This window comes from Phacochoerus africanus, chromosome 4 (assembly GCF_016906955.1).
Source record: "Phacochoerus africanus isolate WHEZ1 chromosome 4, ROS_Pafr_v1, whole genome shotgun sequence".
In the NCBI taxonomy this organism is placed as follows: domain Eukaryota; kingdom Metazoa; phylum Chordata; class Mammalia; order Artiodactyla; family Suidae; genus Phacochoerus; species Phacochoerus africanus.
In genome coordinates, this window is record NC_062547.1 from 64107325 (window position 1) to 64127188 (window position 19864).

Below are 19864 nucleotides of genomic sequence, written 5' to 3' on the forward strand. Positions count from 1 at the left end.
TCCTCTTACATATCAATGTGTGGGGATTTGATTATATATATGGAAGATAAGATAATATTTAGTCAAATGTAAATAAGAGCGTGTTCCAAATGAAGGCTGAACAGGATGCAATTTTTAGAAATATACCTAATTTGAGAAGACTAGAAATACAGTAAGGAATAAGAGATGGGGAAAGATAAAAATATGCATAAAGGGTAACCTCTTACCCCAAGTAGTCAGAAGAACATTTGTTTTCATGCTTTTAAGGCAAGGAAGAATATTTAAGTGACCGCTCAATTCCTTCAGTTAACCGCAGCAACAAACAATAGAGAGAACATAAGTTGACTGACCGGTTTTACCACACAAAATTTTAACCTCTCAGATATCCTGCATAAGTAGTTGTATACACACAGGCAATCTCTAAATGGAAAACAGCAAACCTTATATATAATAAAATCTCAACTCTTAGTTTGAAATAATGCAATCAAATACAGGAACAAAAACATGCTCAATTCACTGTAGGAAAGCAAAGGATTTGAACAGTCCAATTTAACATGGGGAAGCAGTGTCCTAATTAATTTTAAAATACATTCAATCTTAGAGGTAATGAAATAATTTCAAAGTAAGCTCATTAGCATACTCATTTTCACATAATAAACAAGACAAAATTAAATCTGAATATTTAGAGGAAGAAGATACTCTGAAATGTGTGTCTCCTGAACTGTTGTTACAGATCATCATCGTCAAAGACGATCTTTCTCAAAAGAAGCATCTCTCCACAGCTAATACTAGTCCAGTTAATGGCAAAGATCTCTGGGCTTAGGTTCTACCTTTACTGGAAGCACTTTACACTTCCCATTTCCTCTTCTAATTGGGCTTCCTTGTCCATCATTTAATGGGCAACACTGACTCTTACATTTTTGAGTTCAATGTTCATTCATATTTCTTAGTATTATAAAATTATACTCTAATTAATCAATCATTCAAATAAAAAAACAACCTCAGTGATCATGGCTCTACTTTAGTCTGGATTGGCTCTCAGGCGAACTCAGGTAAATGTTCATGGCAGCCATTTCCTGTGACCTTCTCCTGAAGTATTTAATGGACTTTTATACTCACCTGGGTGATTCTCTGAGAGAAAGGTCTCAACATATATGTCCTCATTCCTCTTGGGTGGTTGATAATGGAGATAGAAACTATGTTAACAGATAAGACAGTGGGTTTGAGTCAAACCTTTGTCCCCCTGCCAGAGTTATGACTCCAAAAGCAACAACCTGTCCAAGGCTGCACAGGCTGAGAAATTGCAGCAGAGGAGATATTTATAGTTCCCTATATCTGCTCATTAGCATGTTTCCTCTTGTGACTCCAACCTGTAATAATCAAATTCCTGAAAGGGCACTGGTCTGGACAGAGAGGAAAATTTTCCTGATCATTCTCTGTGGGCAGGAGATAATATTACTAGGCAGATGGATTCAGTGTTTATTACCCCTCTTCATGAACTCTCCTTTCTTGCAGAGGAATAAACAAGTTTCCAGCATCTCATCCCAACCCTGAGTTTGAGTTTATTCCAGACTATTAGCTTAAGTATTCTGTCTTGATTAAGTCCTAGACAAAGCTTTGATTTTTGGTGGGCCACATCTCCTGATATATGTAGAAAATTACTTTGAAAAGTGGGATTACTTTGTTTTTTTTTAATATAAACCCTTGCTTGGATTCATGGAGATTTGCCAAAATAATTAGGAACTGCACACTTATACAACAATTAGGAGCTCATTTGGTTCCTTTTAAAAAGTGTTTTTAATTTAAAAGCTATCTATATAGTTTGGAGTTCTATTGTGGCTCAGTAGACTGAGGACCTGATGCTGTTCTGGGAGGATGGGGTTTGCTTTGTAAGTTTAAGGATCCAAAATTACTGTAAGCTGCACAGTAGTTCACAGATGCAGCTCAGATGCCGTGTTAGCTGCCTTTGTGATGTAGGCCTCAGCTATAGCTCTGATTTTATGGTTAGCCTGGGAATTTCCATGTGCTGCAGGTACAGCCATAAAACTAAATAAATAAAAGATGTATATATCTTAACACACACTAAGGCTTGCATGCTTTAAGTTTTATAAAACTCCATCCTATGATGTAGTACTATTGCAAACTCCATTTTGCCACTCAGAAATGGGGTTCGTGGAGACAAATCTGCAAAATATGCAAATAATTCATACAACTCAAAGACAAACAAACAAAAAAACCCAAGATGTTGCTGTGGTTTATGTCACAGAACATTCAGTCTATGTTTTCCTCTAGGGGGTTTATAGTATCTTGCCTTACACTAGATCTTTACTCCATTTCGAGTTTATTTTTGTGGTGTATCAGAGAATGTTCTAATTTCATTCTTTTGTATATAGCTGTCCAGTTTCCCGGCACCACTTAGTGAAGGGGATATTTTTCCTCAATGTATGCTATTGCCTCTTTTGTCATAGATAAGTTAACCAATAGTGCTTGGGTTTATTTCTGGGCTTTCTATCCTGTTCCATTGATCTATATGTCTTTTTTTGTGCTAGCACTATACTGTATTGATGGCTGTAGCTTTGTACTATAGTCTGAAGTCAGGGAACCTGATTCCTCAAGTTCCAGTTTTTCTTTAAATATTGCTTTGGCTATTTGGGGTCTTTTGTGTTTTCATACAAATTTTAAAATATATTGTCCTGATCTGATAAGAATGTCATTGATAATTTGATATGGACTACATCAAATCTGTAGATTGCCTTGGGTAATATATTCATTTTTATACTATTGATTCTTCAGAGGGAAGGGGAGGGTGGATGGGAAGTTTGGGGTTGGTAGATGCAGACAATAACATTTAGAATGGAGAACTAATGTCCTATTTCACAGCATATGGAACTCTGTCCACTATCTTGGGTTAGAACATGATAGAATGTAGTATAAAAAAAAGAACTTTAAATGAAAAATAGGAAGAGTATGGAAAAAATTACTGAAGTATTTGCTATAATATCATGTATTTCTTGAATAAAGTTAAAATGGGTAATGTTTTGTAAAATATATGAACTAAGTGTTGGTGAGAATGTAGAGAAAGGTAACATTCTTAATGGAAGGGACTCTTCTTTCTTTATTGCATTTATTTTGGTCCTTTCTTGTAAATTAATGGCTCATGTGTTTGTGCACTGTTTATGGGAATATGAGTTTTTGAAGCCACTACAGAAGAGCATGGGGATTGCTCAAAAAGTTAAGTTAGGACTACCTTGTGACCCAGTTACATTTTTTCTGAGTATTTATCCCCAAAATATGAAAAGAGAAATTGGCACTTATGTATGCACCTCTAATTTTAACAAAAAATATTATAAATATACAAATATGGAAGAAACCCAGGTGCTCAATAATAGGTGGTTGGATAAAGAAGAAGAATTATATACCCTATGGAATACTATTCAGTCATATATTTTATGGAATATTGGACAAGGAGGTAAAGATGGAAGACTAAGACATCAAACAAGAGGAACCCAGAGACACATAATTAAAATGTTAGAAGTTACAGAGCATTCTAAAGGCAGCAAGAGAAAAAAATCATATACAAGAGAACCAACTGCCATAGGACTGTCAGCTGATTTTTCTGCAGAAACTTTTCAGGCCAGAATGAAGTGGCATAATATATTCAAATCCTGAAAGGAAAAATTCTGCAATGCAGGATATTCTTCACAGAAAACTTATTATTTAGAATAAGCGGAAAAATAATTTCTCAGATAAGTAAAAACTGAAAGAATTTATCAATACTAAAGCTTTCCTAAAAGAAATGTTAAGGGTATTTCTCTAAATGGAAAAAGTAAGACTATATATGATAGGGAAAACCCCACAGGGAAAGATGCATATTACTGGTAAGGATTGAAGACCACTTAAATAAGCCAGTACATACTTTAAAAGACAAGAAATTATACAATCAACCTGAACTACACTATATAGTTAAGGTATAGGAATAAGGATGTAAAATATATCAAAAACACAGCATATAGGGGAGAAGAGTAAAAATGTATCTGTGAGAATATGAAGTTTAATCACAACCAGTTTAAAAAAGCAGATATGTTTATGGGTCAACATACATGACCTTATGGTATCGCCAAATAAAAGTTTACCAGTAGAGATGCAAAACCCAAATAGAAAGTAACACAATCATCATATTAAGGAAATTCATCAAACTAAAAGAAAAAGTATTAATGAACATACAAGAACAACCAAATTACCAGAAGACAAGTAATTAAATGGCAATAGGTCCAGAAATATAAATAATTATTTTAAATGTCAATGGAACAAATGCTCTGATCAAAGGACAAAAGGTAGCTGATTGGATAGAGATAAAAAAGACCTCTTAATATGCTGTCTACGCGAGACTCACTTCTGAGCTAAAGTCTCACAGACTGAAAGTGAGGGGATGAAAAAAGGCATTTCATGCAAAAGGAAACAACAAGAAAGTGAGGCTAGCCATAATCATACCAGACAAAATTGACTTTAAAACAAAGACTGCGAGAGTTCCCATTGTGGTACAGCTGGTTAAGGATCTGATGTTGTCTCTATGGTGGTGTGGGATCAATTCCCATCCAGGCACAGTATGTTAAGAATCCAATGTTGTTGCAGGTGTGGCATTGGCCACAGCTGGGGCTCAGATTCAGTCTCTGACCTGGGACCTTCCATCTATTACAGGTGCAGCCATTGAAAGAGAGCTAGAGAGACAGAGAGAGAGAGACAGAAAAGAGAAACTACAACAAAGGACAAAGTATGGGATTTTACAATGTTAAACGGATCAAAACCAGAAGAGAGTATTACATTCATTAACATAAATGCACCCAAACAGGAGTATGTTAATATAGAAAGCAAATAGTAAGAGATATTTTAGGAAGGAATTGACAATAATACAATAATATTATGGGGCTTTAACACTGACATCAATGAATACATCATCCAGGCAGAATATCAATAAGGCAACAGTTACCTTACATGACACAACACACCAAATGGACTTAGATATTTACAGGAAATGACATCCCCCAAAGCAGGATACACATTTTTTTCAAGTGAACAGGGGATATTCTCTAGGATAGATCACATGTTAAACCACAAAAGAAACCTCAACAATTTTGGGGGTCTTGGAAATCATATCAAGTATTTTTTTTCAAACCACACTAGTAAGAATCTGGAAAATAACCACAGAAAGAAGAAAGTAAAAAAGAACAAACATGTGGTGACTGAAAAAAATGCTACTAAGAAACAAATATGTCAATGAAGAAATTGCAATAGCCAGGACATGGAAACAACCCAAATGTCCATCAAGAGATGATTGGATTCAGAAGATGTGGTATATATACACAATGGAATACTACTCAGCCATCAAAAAGAATGACATAATGCCATTTGCAGCAACATGGATGGAGCTAGAGAATCTCATCCTGAGTGAAATGAGCCAGAAAGACAAAGACAAATACCATATGATCTCACTTATAACTGGAATCTAATATCCAGCACAAATGAACATCTCCTCAGAAAAGAAAATCATGGTCTTGGAGAAAAGACTTGTGGCTGCCTGATGGGAGAGGGAGAGAGTGGGAGGGATTGGGAGCTTGGGCTTATCAGACACAATTTGGAATAGATTTACAAGGAGATCCTGCTGAATAGCATTGAGAACTATGTCTAGATACTCATGTTGCACAGAATAAAGGGTGGGCAAAAAAAATGTAATGTATACATATAACTTGATCCCCTTCCTGTACAGTGGGAAAATTAAAAAAAAGAATCAAAAAGAAAATCAGAAAGTAAGTTGTGACAAATTCAAGTGGAAATACAGCATTTCAAAATCTTTGGGATACAAGAAAATCAGTTCTACAAGGGAAGTTCATTAGAATCAGGTATTCATCAAGAAACAAGAAACATCCCTAATAAACCACATGACCTACCACCTAAAAGAACTGGAAAAAGAAGAACAAACAAAGCCCAAGTTCAGCAGAGGGAAGGAAATAAAAATCTGAGAGGAAATAATTACAATGATGATCAAAAAACAATGGAAGAGATCAATAAATCCAGACACGATTCTTTAAAAAGGTAAACAAAGTTGATAAAACTTCAGCCAGTCTCACTAAGAAGAAAAGAGAAATGACCCAGATAAACAAATGACAGTAGCAAAAGAAATGAAAGAGAAGTAACAACTAACTAATACCACAGAGGTTAAGAATGGGACAATTCTTTGAATGTTATAAGCCAGCAAATTGGACAACCTAGAAGACATTACAAATTTTTAGATGTATACAATGAGCTAAGATCAAATCATGAGCAAACAGGCAATCTGATCACTGGTAATGAAATTGAATTATCAGTAAATAAAATTAAAACAAAGTCCCAGGTCCAGATACTTTCACAAGGGAATTCGGGCAAACATAAACAATTACTAATACCTATCCTCAAACAATTCAAAAAATCTGAAGTGTATGTGACACTCCCAAATTCATTTTATAAGGCTACCATTACTCTGATATCAAAACCAATTAAACATACTACAAAAAAGAAAATTCCAGGCCAATAGATGCAAATATCTCTAAGAAAATATTAGCAAACCAAATTTAACAATATATGAAGAGGAAAATGCAGCATAATCAACTTGGTTTTCTTTAAGTGTGACAAGGATAGCTCAACATTGGCAAATCAATCAATGTGATACCTCACCTTAACAAAATGAAGGATAAGGTCACATGATCATCTCAATAGATGCAGAAAAATGATCTGACATAATGTATCATCCATTCATGATAACAATCCTCATCAAAGTGGGTATAGAGGGAACACAGCTCAATGTACTAAAAGTCATTTATGATAAGTGCTCATCTAACATCATAATCAATAGTAATAAGGTGAAAGCCCTTTCTCTAATTTCAGGAATAAGATGATGGTTCCCACTCTCACCACTTCTACTTAATGTAGTATCTGGAAGTCCTGGCCAGATAAGATAAGAAAAAAATAAAGAATACAGATTAGAAGGGAAGAGTTAAACCAGCCAATGTTTGCAGGTGACATGATGCTTTATATACCAGAACCTAAAGTATCCACCTCCAGCTATTTGAATTAATAAATTAATTCAGCATGTCATGGGAAACCATATTAATGATCAGAAATATGTTTCATTTTTACACACTAATAATAAATTACCCAAAATTAAAAAAAACTTTGAAAATTACATTGAAAAGAATAAAATGCCTAGAAATAAACTTCACCAAGGATGAAAAAGCTATACACTGAAAACTATAAAACAGTGATGAAGGAAATTGAAGATGATTTAAAAAAATGGAAAGATATTCCATATTCCTGAATTGAAAGAATTAATATTGGTAAAATGAACATACTATTGAAAGCAATGTATGGATATAATGTAATCCCTATCAAAATATCTATGATGTTTTTACAGAACTAGAATAAACAATATAAAAAATAATGTGGAATGAGAAAAGATTCTCAATAGCTAGAGCAATTGCAAGTGAAAGAACAAAGCTGGATTCATCATCCTCCCAAACTTCAAACTCTAATACAAAGCAATGGTAATCAAAGCAGCATGGTAGGATTTCCCATGTGGTGCAGCAGAAACAAATCCAACTAGTATATGGGGATGTGTGTTTGATCCCTGGCCTCACTCAGTGGATTGGGTATTGGCATTGCTGTGAGCTGTGGTATAATTCACAGATGCAGCTCAGATCTTGCATTGCAGTGGCTATGCCATAGGCCAGCATCTGTAGCTCTGATTCAACCCCTAGACTGGGAACTTCCACATATCTCAAGTGCATCCATAAAAAGCAGAAAGAAAGAAAGAAAGAAAGAAACAGCAAGATCCTGGCAGAAAAACAGGCATACACCTCAATGGGAGAGACTAGAGAGCCCAGAAATACAGCCACACGCCAGTGATCAATTAATCTAAAACAGAAGAAACAGACACATGTGTGGTTTCTGAGGGGGAAGAAGGAGAAAATTGGATGGAGGAGGAGTTTGGCATAGGTAGATGTGAACTATTACATTTAGAATGGATAAATAATAAGCTCCCACTCTACAGCACAGGGAATTAGATCCAATATCTTGGGATAGAACGTGATGGAAGATAGTATGAGAAAAAATGTATATATATGTATAACTGGATCACTATGCTTTGCAGCAGAAAATGACACAACACTGTAAGTCAAATATAATTTAATAAAAATAAAATTAAAATTAAAACAAAGTAGATAAGAATATTTGGAAAAGGCATTCTTCTCAACAATGGTACTGGGAAAACTGCACGGCTAAATGTAAAAAATGAGATTAGAATATTTCGTCACACCATATAAAAGATAAACACAAAATGGATTAAAGACCTTAATGTAAGACCAGAAACCAGAAAATTTCTAGAAGAAAACATAGGCAGAACACTCTTTGATATAAATCATATCAATATTTTTTTGAATTTGCTTTTAAAACAAAAGAAATAAAATCAACCCCACCATTCAACCTAGTTAGACTTAAAAGCTGTTGCACAGCAAAAGGATCCATCAACAACAAGAAGACAAACTAGTAAATGGAAGAAAATATTTTCAAATGACAAGACTGAAAAGGGGTTAATATCCAAAATAGATAAAGAGCTCATACCTCTCAATATAACAAGCAGTTAAAAATGGGCAGAAGATCTGAAAATAAATTTTTCCCAAAAAGGCATACAAATGGCTAACAGGCACATGAAAAGATGCTCAACATCACTAATTGTTAGAGAAATTCAACTCAAAACTCCATGTTCCCTCACATCTGTCAGAATGGCCATCATCAAAATGTCCACAAATAACAAATGCTGGAGAGCGTGTGGAGAAAAGCCTTGTACACTGTTGGTGGGAACGCAAATTGGTGTAGGCACTATGGAAAACATTATGGAGATTCCAGAAATGATAAAAATAGGACTACCATCTGATTCAGTAATTCCATTCCTGGCTATATATTGTGAAAAAATGAAAATACTAATTTGTAAAAATACGTAACCCCCAATGTTCATAGTAGCACTATTTGCAATAACTAAGGTATGGAAGACAGCCAAATGTTTACCAACAGATAAATGGAGAAATAAGTTGTTTATATAGGATGGCATATTTCTTGGCCATAAGTGGAAATAAAATCTTTCCATATGTAGCAATGTGGATGACCTTAGAGAATTTCATGCTTACCAAAACAAGTCATAGAAAGATAAATACTATGGTATCACGCAGAATGTAAAAAAAATAAAAAAGAATGAGGATGCAAATATAGACTCACAGATCTAGAAGACAAACTGGTTGAGTGACTTGGTGGCCTAGCAGTTAAGGATCTGGTGTGGTCACTGCTGTGGCTTTGATCACTGCTGTGGTGCAGGCTTGATCCTTGGCCTGGGAACATCTATATGCCCTGGGCATGGCCGAAGAAGGAGAAGGAGAAGAAGGAGGATGAGGAGGAGGAGGAGGGGAGGAGGAGGGAGAGGGGGAGGGGGAGGATGAGGAGGAGGAGGAGGAGAAGAAGCAGAAAACAAACTTCTGTTTATCAAAAGGGAGAGGGTATTGTGGATGGTCTAATTCAATGTATGATTAACAAATCAAAATGCTATATAAGAAATAAAGCAACAAAACTGTATTGAATACATCATGGAATTATAACTATTTAGGGAACATAATATGTAAAAAATGCCAATAATTATGCTGTGTACTTGAAACTAATTAATATTTTAAATCAATTATAGCTTAATAAAATTTTTTTGAAAAAGGATGAAATCTTGCCATTTGCAGCCAAATGGATGTACCCTGAGTGCATTATACTAAGTGGAATAAATCTGATGGAAAAGACAAATACCATGTTATTTCGCTCATGAAGAATAGAACAGCAACAAAACACACACACACACACACACACACACAGTAAATAAACAAAGAAGCCAAAGAAAATCAAACATGTACATACAGAGAACTGAGTTGGTTATCAGAGGAAGTGGTAGGTGGGGAGGGTGGAATTGGTAAAGGGGATTAGCTATATGGTAACTGATGGAAACTAAATTTACTGTATACAGAAATATACACATAAGGTTGGACACATAAAACTTGAATAATATTATAAACCACCAACACTGCAATAAAAAATAAGTGAAAAAATACCCCAAACCTGTATACTTTCAGTCTCATTTGCTTTTCTAGAATTATTCATCTGCTGAAAGTGGAAGTGAAAGTAAAGCTTTACTGAACTGAGTAATACTTGTGTTAGACTGTTTGTAGAGATGTCCCCAATTCTGCACCTTTCTTTGTAACCATGTCTTTTGCAATGTGATGGTGAAGTACTTTCTATGAAAAGGTGGAGTCAGTTTTTCCACCTTTATATCTGCTGGATGTGGGATTTTTTATTTGACTTGCCCCCCAGGAATATATTCAAAATGATTTGCCTTCAGAGGAACTGGTGCCTTTCACCTGAACTTTCCTGGAACTCTACTCCAGAAATGGGAACAAATCCATATGGCCCATTCAGAGAACTGCAGGCATGTGGATCAGAGCCTGACCATCCCAGCCAAGGCCATGATACATCAGCCTACAGATAGCTGAGCCCTCAGAATATGAGAATGCTCATCCAGGATCAACAGAGCCTCTCCAGGTGAAGTATAGGTGAATAAGGACACCTATGAGGATCTCAGCAAAGGTCAGAACAATTCAGCACTATACAATTCTGTTTTATAATAAAGGCACAAAGACAAAACTTTTTTTTTTTGGTTTTTTTTGCCTTTTCTAGGGCAGCTCCCGTGGGATGCGGAGGTTCCCAGGCTAGGGGTTGAATCAGAGCTGTAGCCACCAGCCTACACCAGAGCCACAGCAATGCGGGATCCAAGCCACATCTGTGACCTACACCAGAGCTCATGGCAATGCCAGATCCTTAACCCACTGAGCAAGGCCAGGGACTGAACCCGCAACCTCATGGTTCCTTGTCGGATTCATTAACCACTGTGCCACGACGGGAACTCCCAAAGACAAAACTTTTACTTTCAAGATGGATTGTTGTATAGCAATAGTTTACTGATACAATGATCAAAATGAAAAAATGAGAAGACCATTTTAAAAATCATATTTCATTTTTGGTATTTGCTTTAATATTTGAGAGAAAAATATGATCATTTCTAATTTCATGTATATTTCAGAGAACAATAGTGGAATATGACTTAATTGAGTTTCCTTTCCAGGAAACTAGTGAATTTTGGAAGAAAATGAATATTTGTGTAGAAACATTGGTGATCCTCAAGCACATGACTGGGTGGGAATTCATGCAATCTAGCAAATCATGCCTTGAACATAATGATTAAAGTGATTCCTGATCAAAAAGAGGACATAACACAGATGATATTTACAATGTACACATTTCTCCTATTACCGTTCTGTGTATCATTAGGAAAGAGTGAGATATTTTCATTAAGAGCAATGGAAGTAGTCATGAGTAGGCAGCACTGGAAGTTTTCAAGCACACACAGGACATAATCAATAAAAACACATAGAACAAGGCTACAACTCCAAAGTATAAACCCCCCTTGACTTGAATATCTATATCACATAATTTAAGGGATAGATATACAGCATGAAAAATAAATGTTTTCTCAGTAATACAAAATATATTTTTAAAAATTTACTGGTCTATATTTAGCCCATGTACGATTCTAAAGACACATTACGTCAAACTCTTTTATTCAGATTTGTGTTACTTTGAGATGCCACATGGTAACATGTATTTCATAATCTATTTTTGCCAATGATTATGGTAGGCATTGTGGACATGGATCTGAACAAGAGGAAAGGATTCTAATGAAGAGGATAATATTCAATGATATATTACAAAAACCGCTATATGTTAAATTCCTGAATGTCATAAAGAGCAGATAAGACAGCGATGTACAAGGGAAGGATGTACACAATGTGAAATCTGTGGTCTGAGAGTTTCTTTGTTCTGAACAGTTCAATTGCCTTGGGTATCTAGAATAGGTTTTTTCCAGAGAAGCACCACAACTCATGACTATTCTTGTAGTAAAACAAAAGAAAAAGTAATTGATAACATATATTTTATCTGAAAGCAAAATGTTCCTAAGAAATCTATCGAGTCTTATGAAAAAACAGTAATTCTCAAAATGTTCACATCAAAAGTTTAGACTAGGAGTTCCTGTCCTGGCTCAGCCGAAAGAAAACTGACTAGCATCCATGAGGACACAGGTTCAGTCCCTGGCCTTGCTCAGTGGGTTAAGGATCCAGTGTTGCCATGAGCAGACACGGCTCAGAAATGGCATTGCTGTGGCTGTGGCATAGGCTGGCAGCTACAGCTCTGATTCAACCCCCACCTTGGGAACCACCATATGCCATGGGTGTGGCCCTAAAAAGACAAAAACAAAAAAAAAGTTGAGAATAAATTTGAGAGTGTGAGAAGACCATGAAATGGAAAAACACTTGAATATGAAAGAGATCACAGTTTAATCAAGTGAGTGACCTAAATTTTATGGAGGAGTTGAAGTCTATGAAATGAAAATTCCAGGAAATAAATAGGAGGAGCAAGTTCTTTCACAATCTTATCAAAGAATCTGATAAAAAAGTGTGGATTTCTGGCTTTGAAGCTTTGAAATCTTCAACCATGTGGCCTTCTTCAGCCAAGGACAAGTGGTCACTTCATAGGTACCATTCTAAAGAAAGTTTTCAGAGCCCTCTTTATGTCCTTGTTCCTCAGACTGTAGATAAAGGGGTTCATCATGGGTGTGACCAAAGTGTACATCACTGAGGCAATTACACGTGAGTGTGAACTGTGGGTATCTGCAGAGCTAAGGTACACCCCTAGGCTTGTGCAATAAAATAAGGAGACAACCGAGAGGTGAGACACACAGGTGGAAAATGCCTTATATTTCCCCTGAGCAGATGTGATTCTACTTATACAAGAAACTATCTTAGAGTAAGAGTAAAGGATAGCAGCAAGGGGACCTCCACCCAGCAGCAATCCTGCAAAATACATCACCATGTCATTAGGAAAAGTGTCAGAACAGGCAAGGTGGACCATCTGATTGAGTTCACAGAAATAGTGAGGGATTTTCACTTTGTTATAGAAGGAGAGCTTCAACACCATTAGAGTTTGTAACAAAGAATACAGGACACTGATGATCCAGCTAATAAGGACCAGAATTCCACAGAGCTGAGGATTCATGATGACTGTGTAGTGCAGGGGGTGGCAGATGGCAACAAACCTGTCATAGGCCATCACTGTGAGTAGGAAATCATCCAACCCTGCAAGCAATATGAACAAATACATCTGTGTGATGCAGCCTGCATAGGTTATTACTTGGTTCTCTGTCTGTGTATTCACCAGCATTTTTGGGATGGTGGTGGAGGTGAAACAGATGTCCACAAAGGACAGGTTGGAGAGAAAACAGTACATGGGGGTGTGGAGATGGGAGTCTGAGCTGACCACCAGGATGATGAGCAGGTTTCCAAACACAGTGATCAGGTACATGGAGAGGAAAAGCCCAACAATGAGGGGGTGAAGTTCTGTTCTTTCTGAAAATCCCAGAAGAAGAAATTCTGAAACACCTGTTATATTTCTCAGTGTCATGTGGTGGATGTGACTACAAGGAAAGGATTAAAAAATGTGACTAATTTTCATGCAAATAGACATTGATCACATTATTGAAATGCTACTTTTTATATTTTGTTGCTAGGAAATTGATGTCAATATTTTGTCCTTAGATTTAACAATGAGTATATTGTTTTGGAAATCAAAATTTCCTAAAATGAAATTATGAGGTATTTATATGGCAAATAATAGCATATCTATCGATCTACCTATCTATCTATCTATCTATCTATCTATCTATCTATCTATCTATCATCTTGTCATATGGTGACAGATGCTAGGAAGGAAATAAAAGCTAGTGGAATGGAAAGAGTAATTTGGGACTGGTATTTTTTTTATAGGTGTTCAGATAAGACATGCAGATAAAGTGATATATGAAAAGAGACTCCAAGGAAAAAGAGCAGGGCCATGAATATTAGGAAAAATATGTGCGAGGCAGGAAAAACAGCCAGTGACAAAGCCCTAGGAAGGGACTTGTTTCAGATGTTGAAGTGGGGAGGGTCATGGGCAGGAGGGAGGGTGAGGAGAAATGCTGCCAGAGATTGGTGAGGAACAAGGTCACCTTCCTTCTGATGCTAAACCTCAAGTCACAAAGAGTCCCTCATCTAGATTTCTCCATCACTTTATAAAAGTTTTTCAAGGCTGTCCTGCATGTTGAACTGCATGTCGTCTTTAATACCTTCTGTTGAATGAGGTCTGGTCTCGGTGTATAAGAATCTGACTTAACTTTACAATTCAACACACACACATAATAAACCCTGGCTCCCTAGGCTGTGTTATTTCCATGTATTTTCACCCTAAACTATCCTGAATGAATTAGAGGTTGATACAACTCTAGTTGTTTTGATCAGATTATGTATAAATGGCATCCAGACATTCCAGTTTGTAATCTTCCCAGATACCGATAAACATGGTGCTTGATTTGAGTATGGTCATTTTATGCCTTGCATTAACGATACATGAATTTTTTTAGTGAACCAATATGCCTGTATGCATATTCTCTCTATATATACATAGAGAGAGTGAGAGCGGCAGAGACAGAGAGAATGGACATAAAAGAAATAGAGATCTAATAAACCCAAATGACCCTTGAGAGATAATAGCCGAAAAAAATCTTCTTTTGTTCTTGTGACTTTTCAGGTGCTGTTATACTCCTTTGATGCCCAGAAGAGATAATTAAAAACATAAATTTATCCAAAGATAAATATCTTATGGTCTGAAATATTTATGGATTGTATGGCCCAAGAGAAAAATGAGCCAGAGGAATTAACCCAAAACTTCACAAAAGAAGGTTTATTAAGTAAGATGAATATGAATTGAACATTACTCACTTTTTGATCATGCAGGAACATTGTTTTTCCTGTGACTATTTCCTCTTCATTTGACTAATTCCTTTTACATGGTCTGAAAGCAGAGGAAGCAAGCCTCTTTCTCCCTTTTCATAGGTGGTATCTTCTCTTTGCTATTTGTAGGTTTTGATCATTTTTCTGCTGTCTTCTGGAAACACTCTAATCCTTATTCTGATATTGTCTGACCATCAATGGCCTCCAAAATCTATACACATCAAAACTATAAACACCATGACAATTCTAACTTTTCACCGAGTAACTTTCTTCTTCTTAGTTATCTGAGGACATTGTATTATACACACATTTCTTTCATTGTGCTGTGTCTTCAGTTATAATGCTAGCTCCGAACATGCTAGGACTTTAACTGTTTTTTTCATCTTCATATTTTAGCTGAGTACATGAGTACATGTGAACATGTGCAAAAATAAATTTAGACAAATGAAAAGTTAGGAAATAAAATGAATCACAAGAAGAATGAAACCAGCTTAAGTAGAATGGTTTCAAAACAAATGTGGTAAACACTATTGAATGGAGCATTGAAAATTAATGGTCAAGAAATATAGTAGCAAAAATTTGTGATGTCAATATGGATTAATTAAATTGGCAATGACCTAAATGCAAATCATACACTATATAATGTTCCTAGAATGATCTGGCATGCAAGACATGCTCAGTTATTATTATTGAAAGAATTAGGACTTGTCTTACTATATATGAACACATAATATATGGAAAGGTTGTATTTCAATTTATTTGGAAAGGTTGAATTGTTGATAAAAGTGGGCCTACATGTCTGTCTATCTATCTTGCAAAAAATTAAGTTTCTTACTCTTCTTACACATCTTACAAAAAATCAGAGAGATTACAACTTTGGTGTAAGAATAACCAACCATTTTAGGTGAACAAAGATAACTAAATATATAAAATCAATGGGTGGGCAAAACATCCTTAAATATTGCAAAATCACAGAAGCAATAGACCTGTATAACTAAATAAAGTTAAAAATTTAAGGGCCAAAAATATGCCTCACAATTCAATTGAAAAACAATCAAATTGTAAGAAATATTTGAAAGGCCGATAATTGTAGAACATAGGTATATGTGATATGAGCATATAGTCCTTATAGGCAAATCTATATGATGGTCTAATATTAATTAAATATTGGCTCTAACTCAATATTGGCTCTAACTCAATATTGGCTTAAGAAATCTACGTGGGAGAGAGGACAAGATGGCGGAGGAGTAGAGGGACACGCTCACCCTCTCCCACAAACACAACAAAAAAAAAGCACATCTACAGAATAAATGACTTGCACAGAACAGCAACCAATCGCTGGCAGAAGAACCTAAACTCCAATAATGGCAAGAAGTTCATGACATTATGGGGCAGAAGGGGAGAAAAGAGGAGCGTGAGAGAAGGTGAATCCGAGCGGGATGGGAGCTCCCAAAAGGGAACTGGGGAGGAGAAAGGGATCCTGCACCCTGGAAAGTCACCTACACGGGGGAAAGATCAAATGAACCAGAGCAATCTCCAGATGCAGAGAAGAGTGTAGCAGTAAGTTGGAATACAGAAAAGACGAACAAGAACCGAACGGACCATCTGAACTACGGGCACAGTCACCAAAAATTGAAACGCCTGGGTGGGGGCTGGGCACCGAGTCCTCGGCTCTAGAGGTTAGTCCCTGAGAAAGGGCGGGGGGATGCCTGGGTGGGGGCTGGGCACCAAGACCTCAGCTCCAGAGGTTTGTCCCTGAGAACAGGCTGGGGGGGCGGGGTGGAGCTGAAACTGCTTGGAAGGTCTAGAAACCATTTGACGGGGCAGAGACTGCCTGGGAGACTAGAAAACAAAGATGTCATAGAGAAAGGGAGCAATACTCTAGGGGCGGGGGAGTGGAAAGCTGCATCCAAGGGAACCTGGGAGAAGAGCCTGGTCTGTGCCTGTGCTGAGGAGGGGAGAGAAGAAGGGGTGGGTCCCCAAAGAATACACCTCATGCCACAGCAAGCTTACAGGCCGGATAGCTAGCAGATAGCTGTGCTTCCCAGTGAATCCCCTCCCCCCACTCCCGCCACCCCCTACGCTCTCGCTGAACCTGGGGCTGCCTGACATCCAGGAGGGCTGGCCTCAACAATTGCCTGAAGCCTACCACCGCAGGGGCTGTCCCTGCACAGGCCTGCTTGCCCTTTGGAGGGGCTACACTTCCGCAGAGTAGCACCAAACACCAACAGCCCCCAAGAAAAGGCCTGCAGCCCAGAAAAGCTAGAACAAGCCTAGGCAGGCCGTGAATAGATCTGCCTAATTCCTGGACGGTTTTTCTGAGTTGGGCTGCCCCGGGGAGGAGCCTCTTCAGTTTCCAACGGCCCTGATACCCGCCCTAGCCCCCAGGGGGTGCCCTAGTGGATCAGCTGCATAGGACTGCCAGCTCCAGACAGGACCCCCTGCAGCCCAGAAAAGCTGCAACAAGCTTGGCCGAGCCGGGAAAAGATCACAGACAGTCTTTCTGAGTCGGGCTGCCCCGGGGAGGAGCCTCTTCGGTTTCCAACGGCCTGCTACCCGCCCTAGCCCCCAGGGGGTGCCCTAGTGGATCAGCTGCATAGGACTGCCAGCTCCAGGCAGGACCCCCTACAGACCAGAAAAGCTGCAACAAGCCTGGCCGAGCCATGAAAAGATCTCAGATGGTCTTTCTGAGTTGGGCTGCCCTGGGGAGGAGCCACTTGGGTTTCCAGTGGCCCTGCTACCCACCCAAGCCCCCAGGGGGTGCCCCACTCCTGCGGAATAGCTGCTCAGCACCACCAGCCCCCTAGAAGAGCCCCTGCAGCCCAGAAAAGCTGCAACAAGCTTGGCCAGACTGTGAAAAGGTCCACCTACATTCTCAGGCCATCCTTCTGAGTTGAGCTGCCCTAGGGAAGAGCCTCTTAGGTTCTCAGTGACCCAGATAGCTGCTCCAGCCCCCAGGGGGTGCTGCACTCCTGAGGAACAGCTGCCCAACACCGCCAACCCCCTGCAAGAACCCCACAGCCTAAAAACACCAGAGCAAGCTCTGCATGACCAAGGGAAATCTGCTACCATCGTGGTGTGGACCTCCCAGTCCTGTCTGCCCTCAGGAAGACCTCCTTCACTTCCAAGAAACACTGTTAGCCCCATCAACACTCCAGAAAAGCCACACTGCCTCAAAAAAGAGTGACCAACAATGCCAGCCCTCAGGAAATATTCCATGGCAGTGACAAGGCAAACACTGCCCAATCACGGAGAGTACAACTCCCTCAGGAGAAAGAAAACAACAAGCAAGATGAAGAAGCTGAGAAACCACCCCCAGTCAAACCAACAGGAGAACTCACCTAAAACAGTCAACAATGAAACAGATCTCTGCAGTCTGACAGACCTGCAGTTCAAAAGAGAAATAGTGAAAATACTGAAGGAATTCAGAGAAGATATGAACAGTAATGATCAGTGGACAGATCCTCTAGACAGAAAACCAATAAACAACAGAGATCCTAAAGGAAAACATAGAAAAGTAGACTTCATGATATCTTCAGGACACTACATCCAAAAAAAAAGCAGAATACACATTCTTTCAAATGCTCATGGAACATTCTCAAGAATCGACCACATACTGGGACACAAAGCTAATCTAATAAATTTAGGGCATAGAAATTATCTCAAGTACTTCTCTGACCACAATGCCATGAAATTAGAAATCAACCATGGGAAAAGGAAAGAGAAAAAACCTACTGCATGGAGACTAAACAACCTGCTACTAAAAAACCAATGGGTCAATGAGGAAATCAAGAAGGAAATTAAAATCTACTTTGAGACAAATGATAATGAAGACACAACCCTCAAAATCTATGGGATGCTGCGAAAGCAGTGCTCAGAGGGAAATTTATAGCAATACAGGCCTTTCTCAAAAAAGAAGAAAGATCCCAAATGGACAACTTAACCCACCTAAATGAATTAGAAAAAGAAGAACAAAAAAGGCCTAAAGTCAGCAGAAGGAAGGAAATTATAAAGATCAAAGAAGAAATCAATAAAATGAGACTCAAAAAAACAATAGGGAAAATTAATAAAACCAAGAGCTGGTCCTGAAAAGGTGAACCAAATTGACAAACCCCTGGCCAGACTCACTAAGAAGAGGAGAGAAAGAACCCAAATAACTAAAAAATATAAATGAAAAGAGAGAAATCACAACGAATACCGCAGAAATACCAAAAACCATTAGAGAATACTATGAACAACTATATGGCCACAACTTTGACAATCTGGAAGAATGGACAATTTTTAGAATCTTACAGCCTGCCAAAACTGGATCAAGTAGAAAAAAAGACAAATGAACAGACCAATCACTGGAAATGAATTGAAGAGGTCATAAAATCACTCCCTACAAATAAAAGTCCAGGACCAGGGCTTCACAGGTGAATTCTATCAAACTATAAAGAGATTGGTGCCCATTCTCCTTAAACTCTTTCAAAAGGTGAAGAAGAAGGAATACTCCCAAAGACATTCTATGATGCCACCATCACCCTCATTCCAAAACCAGACAGAGATACCACCAAAAAAGAAAACTATCACCCAATATCATTGATGAATATCGATGCAAAAATTCTCAACAAAATATTAGCCAATGGATCCAACAACATATCAAAAAAATTATACACCAGGACCAGGTTGGGTTCATGCCAGGTTCATAAGGATGGTTCAACATACGCAAATCAAATAGCATCATACATCACATGAACAAAAAAAAAGTCAAAAATCATATGATCATCTCAATAGACGCAGAAAAAGCATTTCACAAAGTCCAACATCCATTCATGATCAAGACCCTCACCCAAGTGGGTATAGAGGGAACATTCCTGAATATAATCAAAGCCATGTATGATAAACCCACAGCA

General features: G+C 38.0%; 1 protein-coding gene across 1 annotated transcript; it reads right to left on the reverse strand.

The window, feature by feature from the left end:
* Positions 1–3637: 3637 nt before the first annotated feature.
* LOC125124620 (olfactory receptor 7A10-like) lies at positions 3638–13605 on the reverse strand. Its single transcript, XM_047774676.1, has 2 exons — positions 12685–13605; positions 3638–3688 (listed from the first exon to the last, which is right to left on the reverse strand). The coding sequence occupies exons 1-2, from the start codon at positions 13603–13605 to the stop codon at positions 3638–3640; spliced, it is 972 nt and encodes a 323-aa protein (XP_047630632.1).
* Between the last annotated feature and the right edge of the window lie 6259 nt (positions 13606–19864).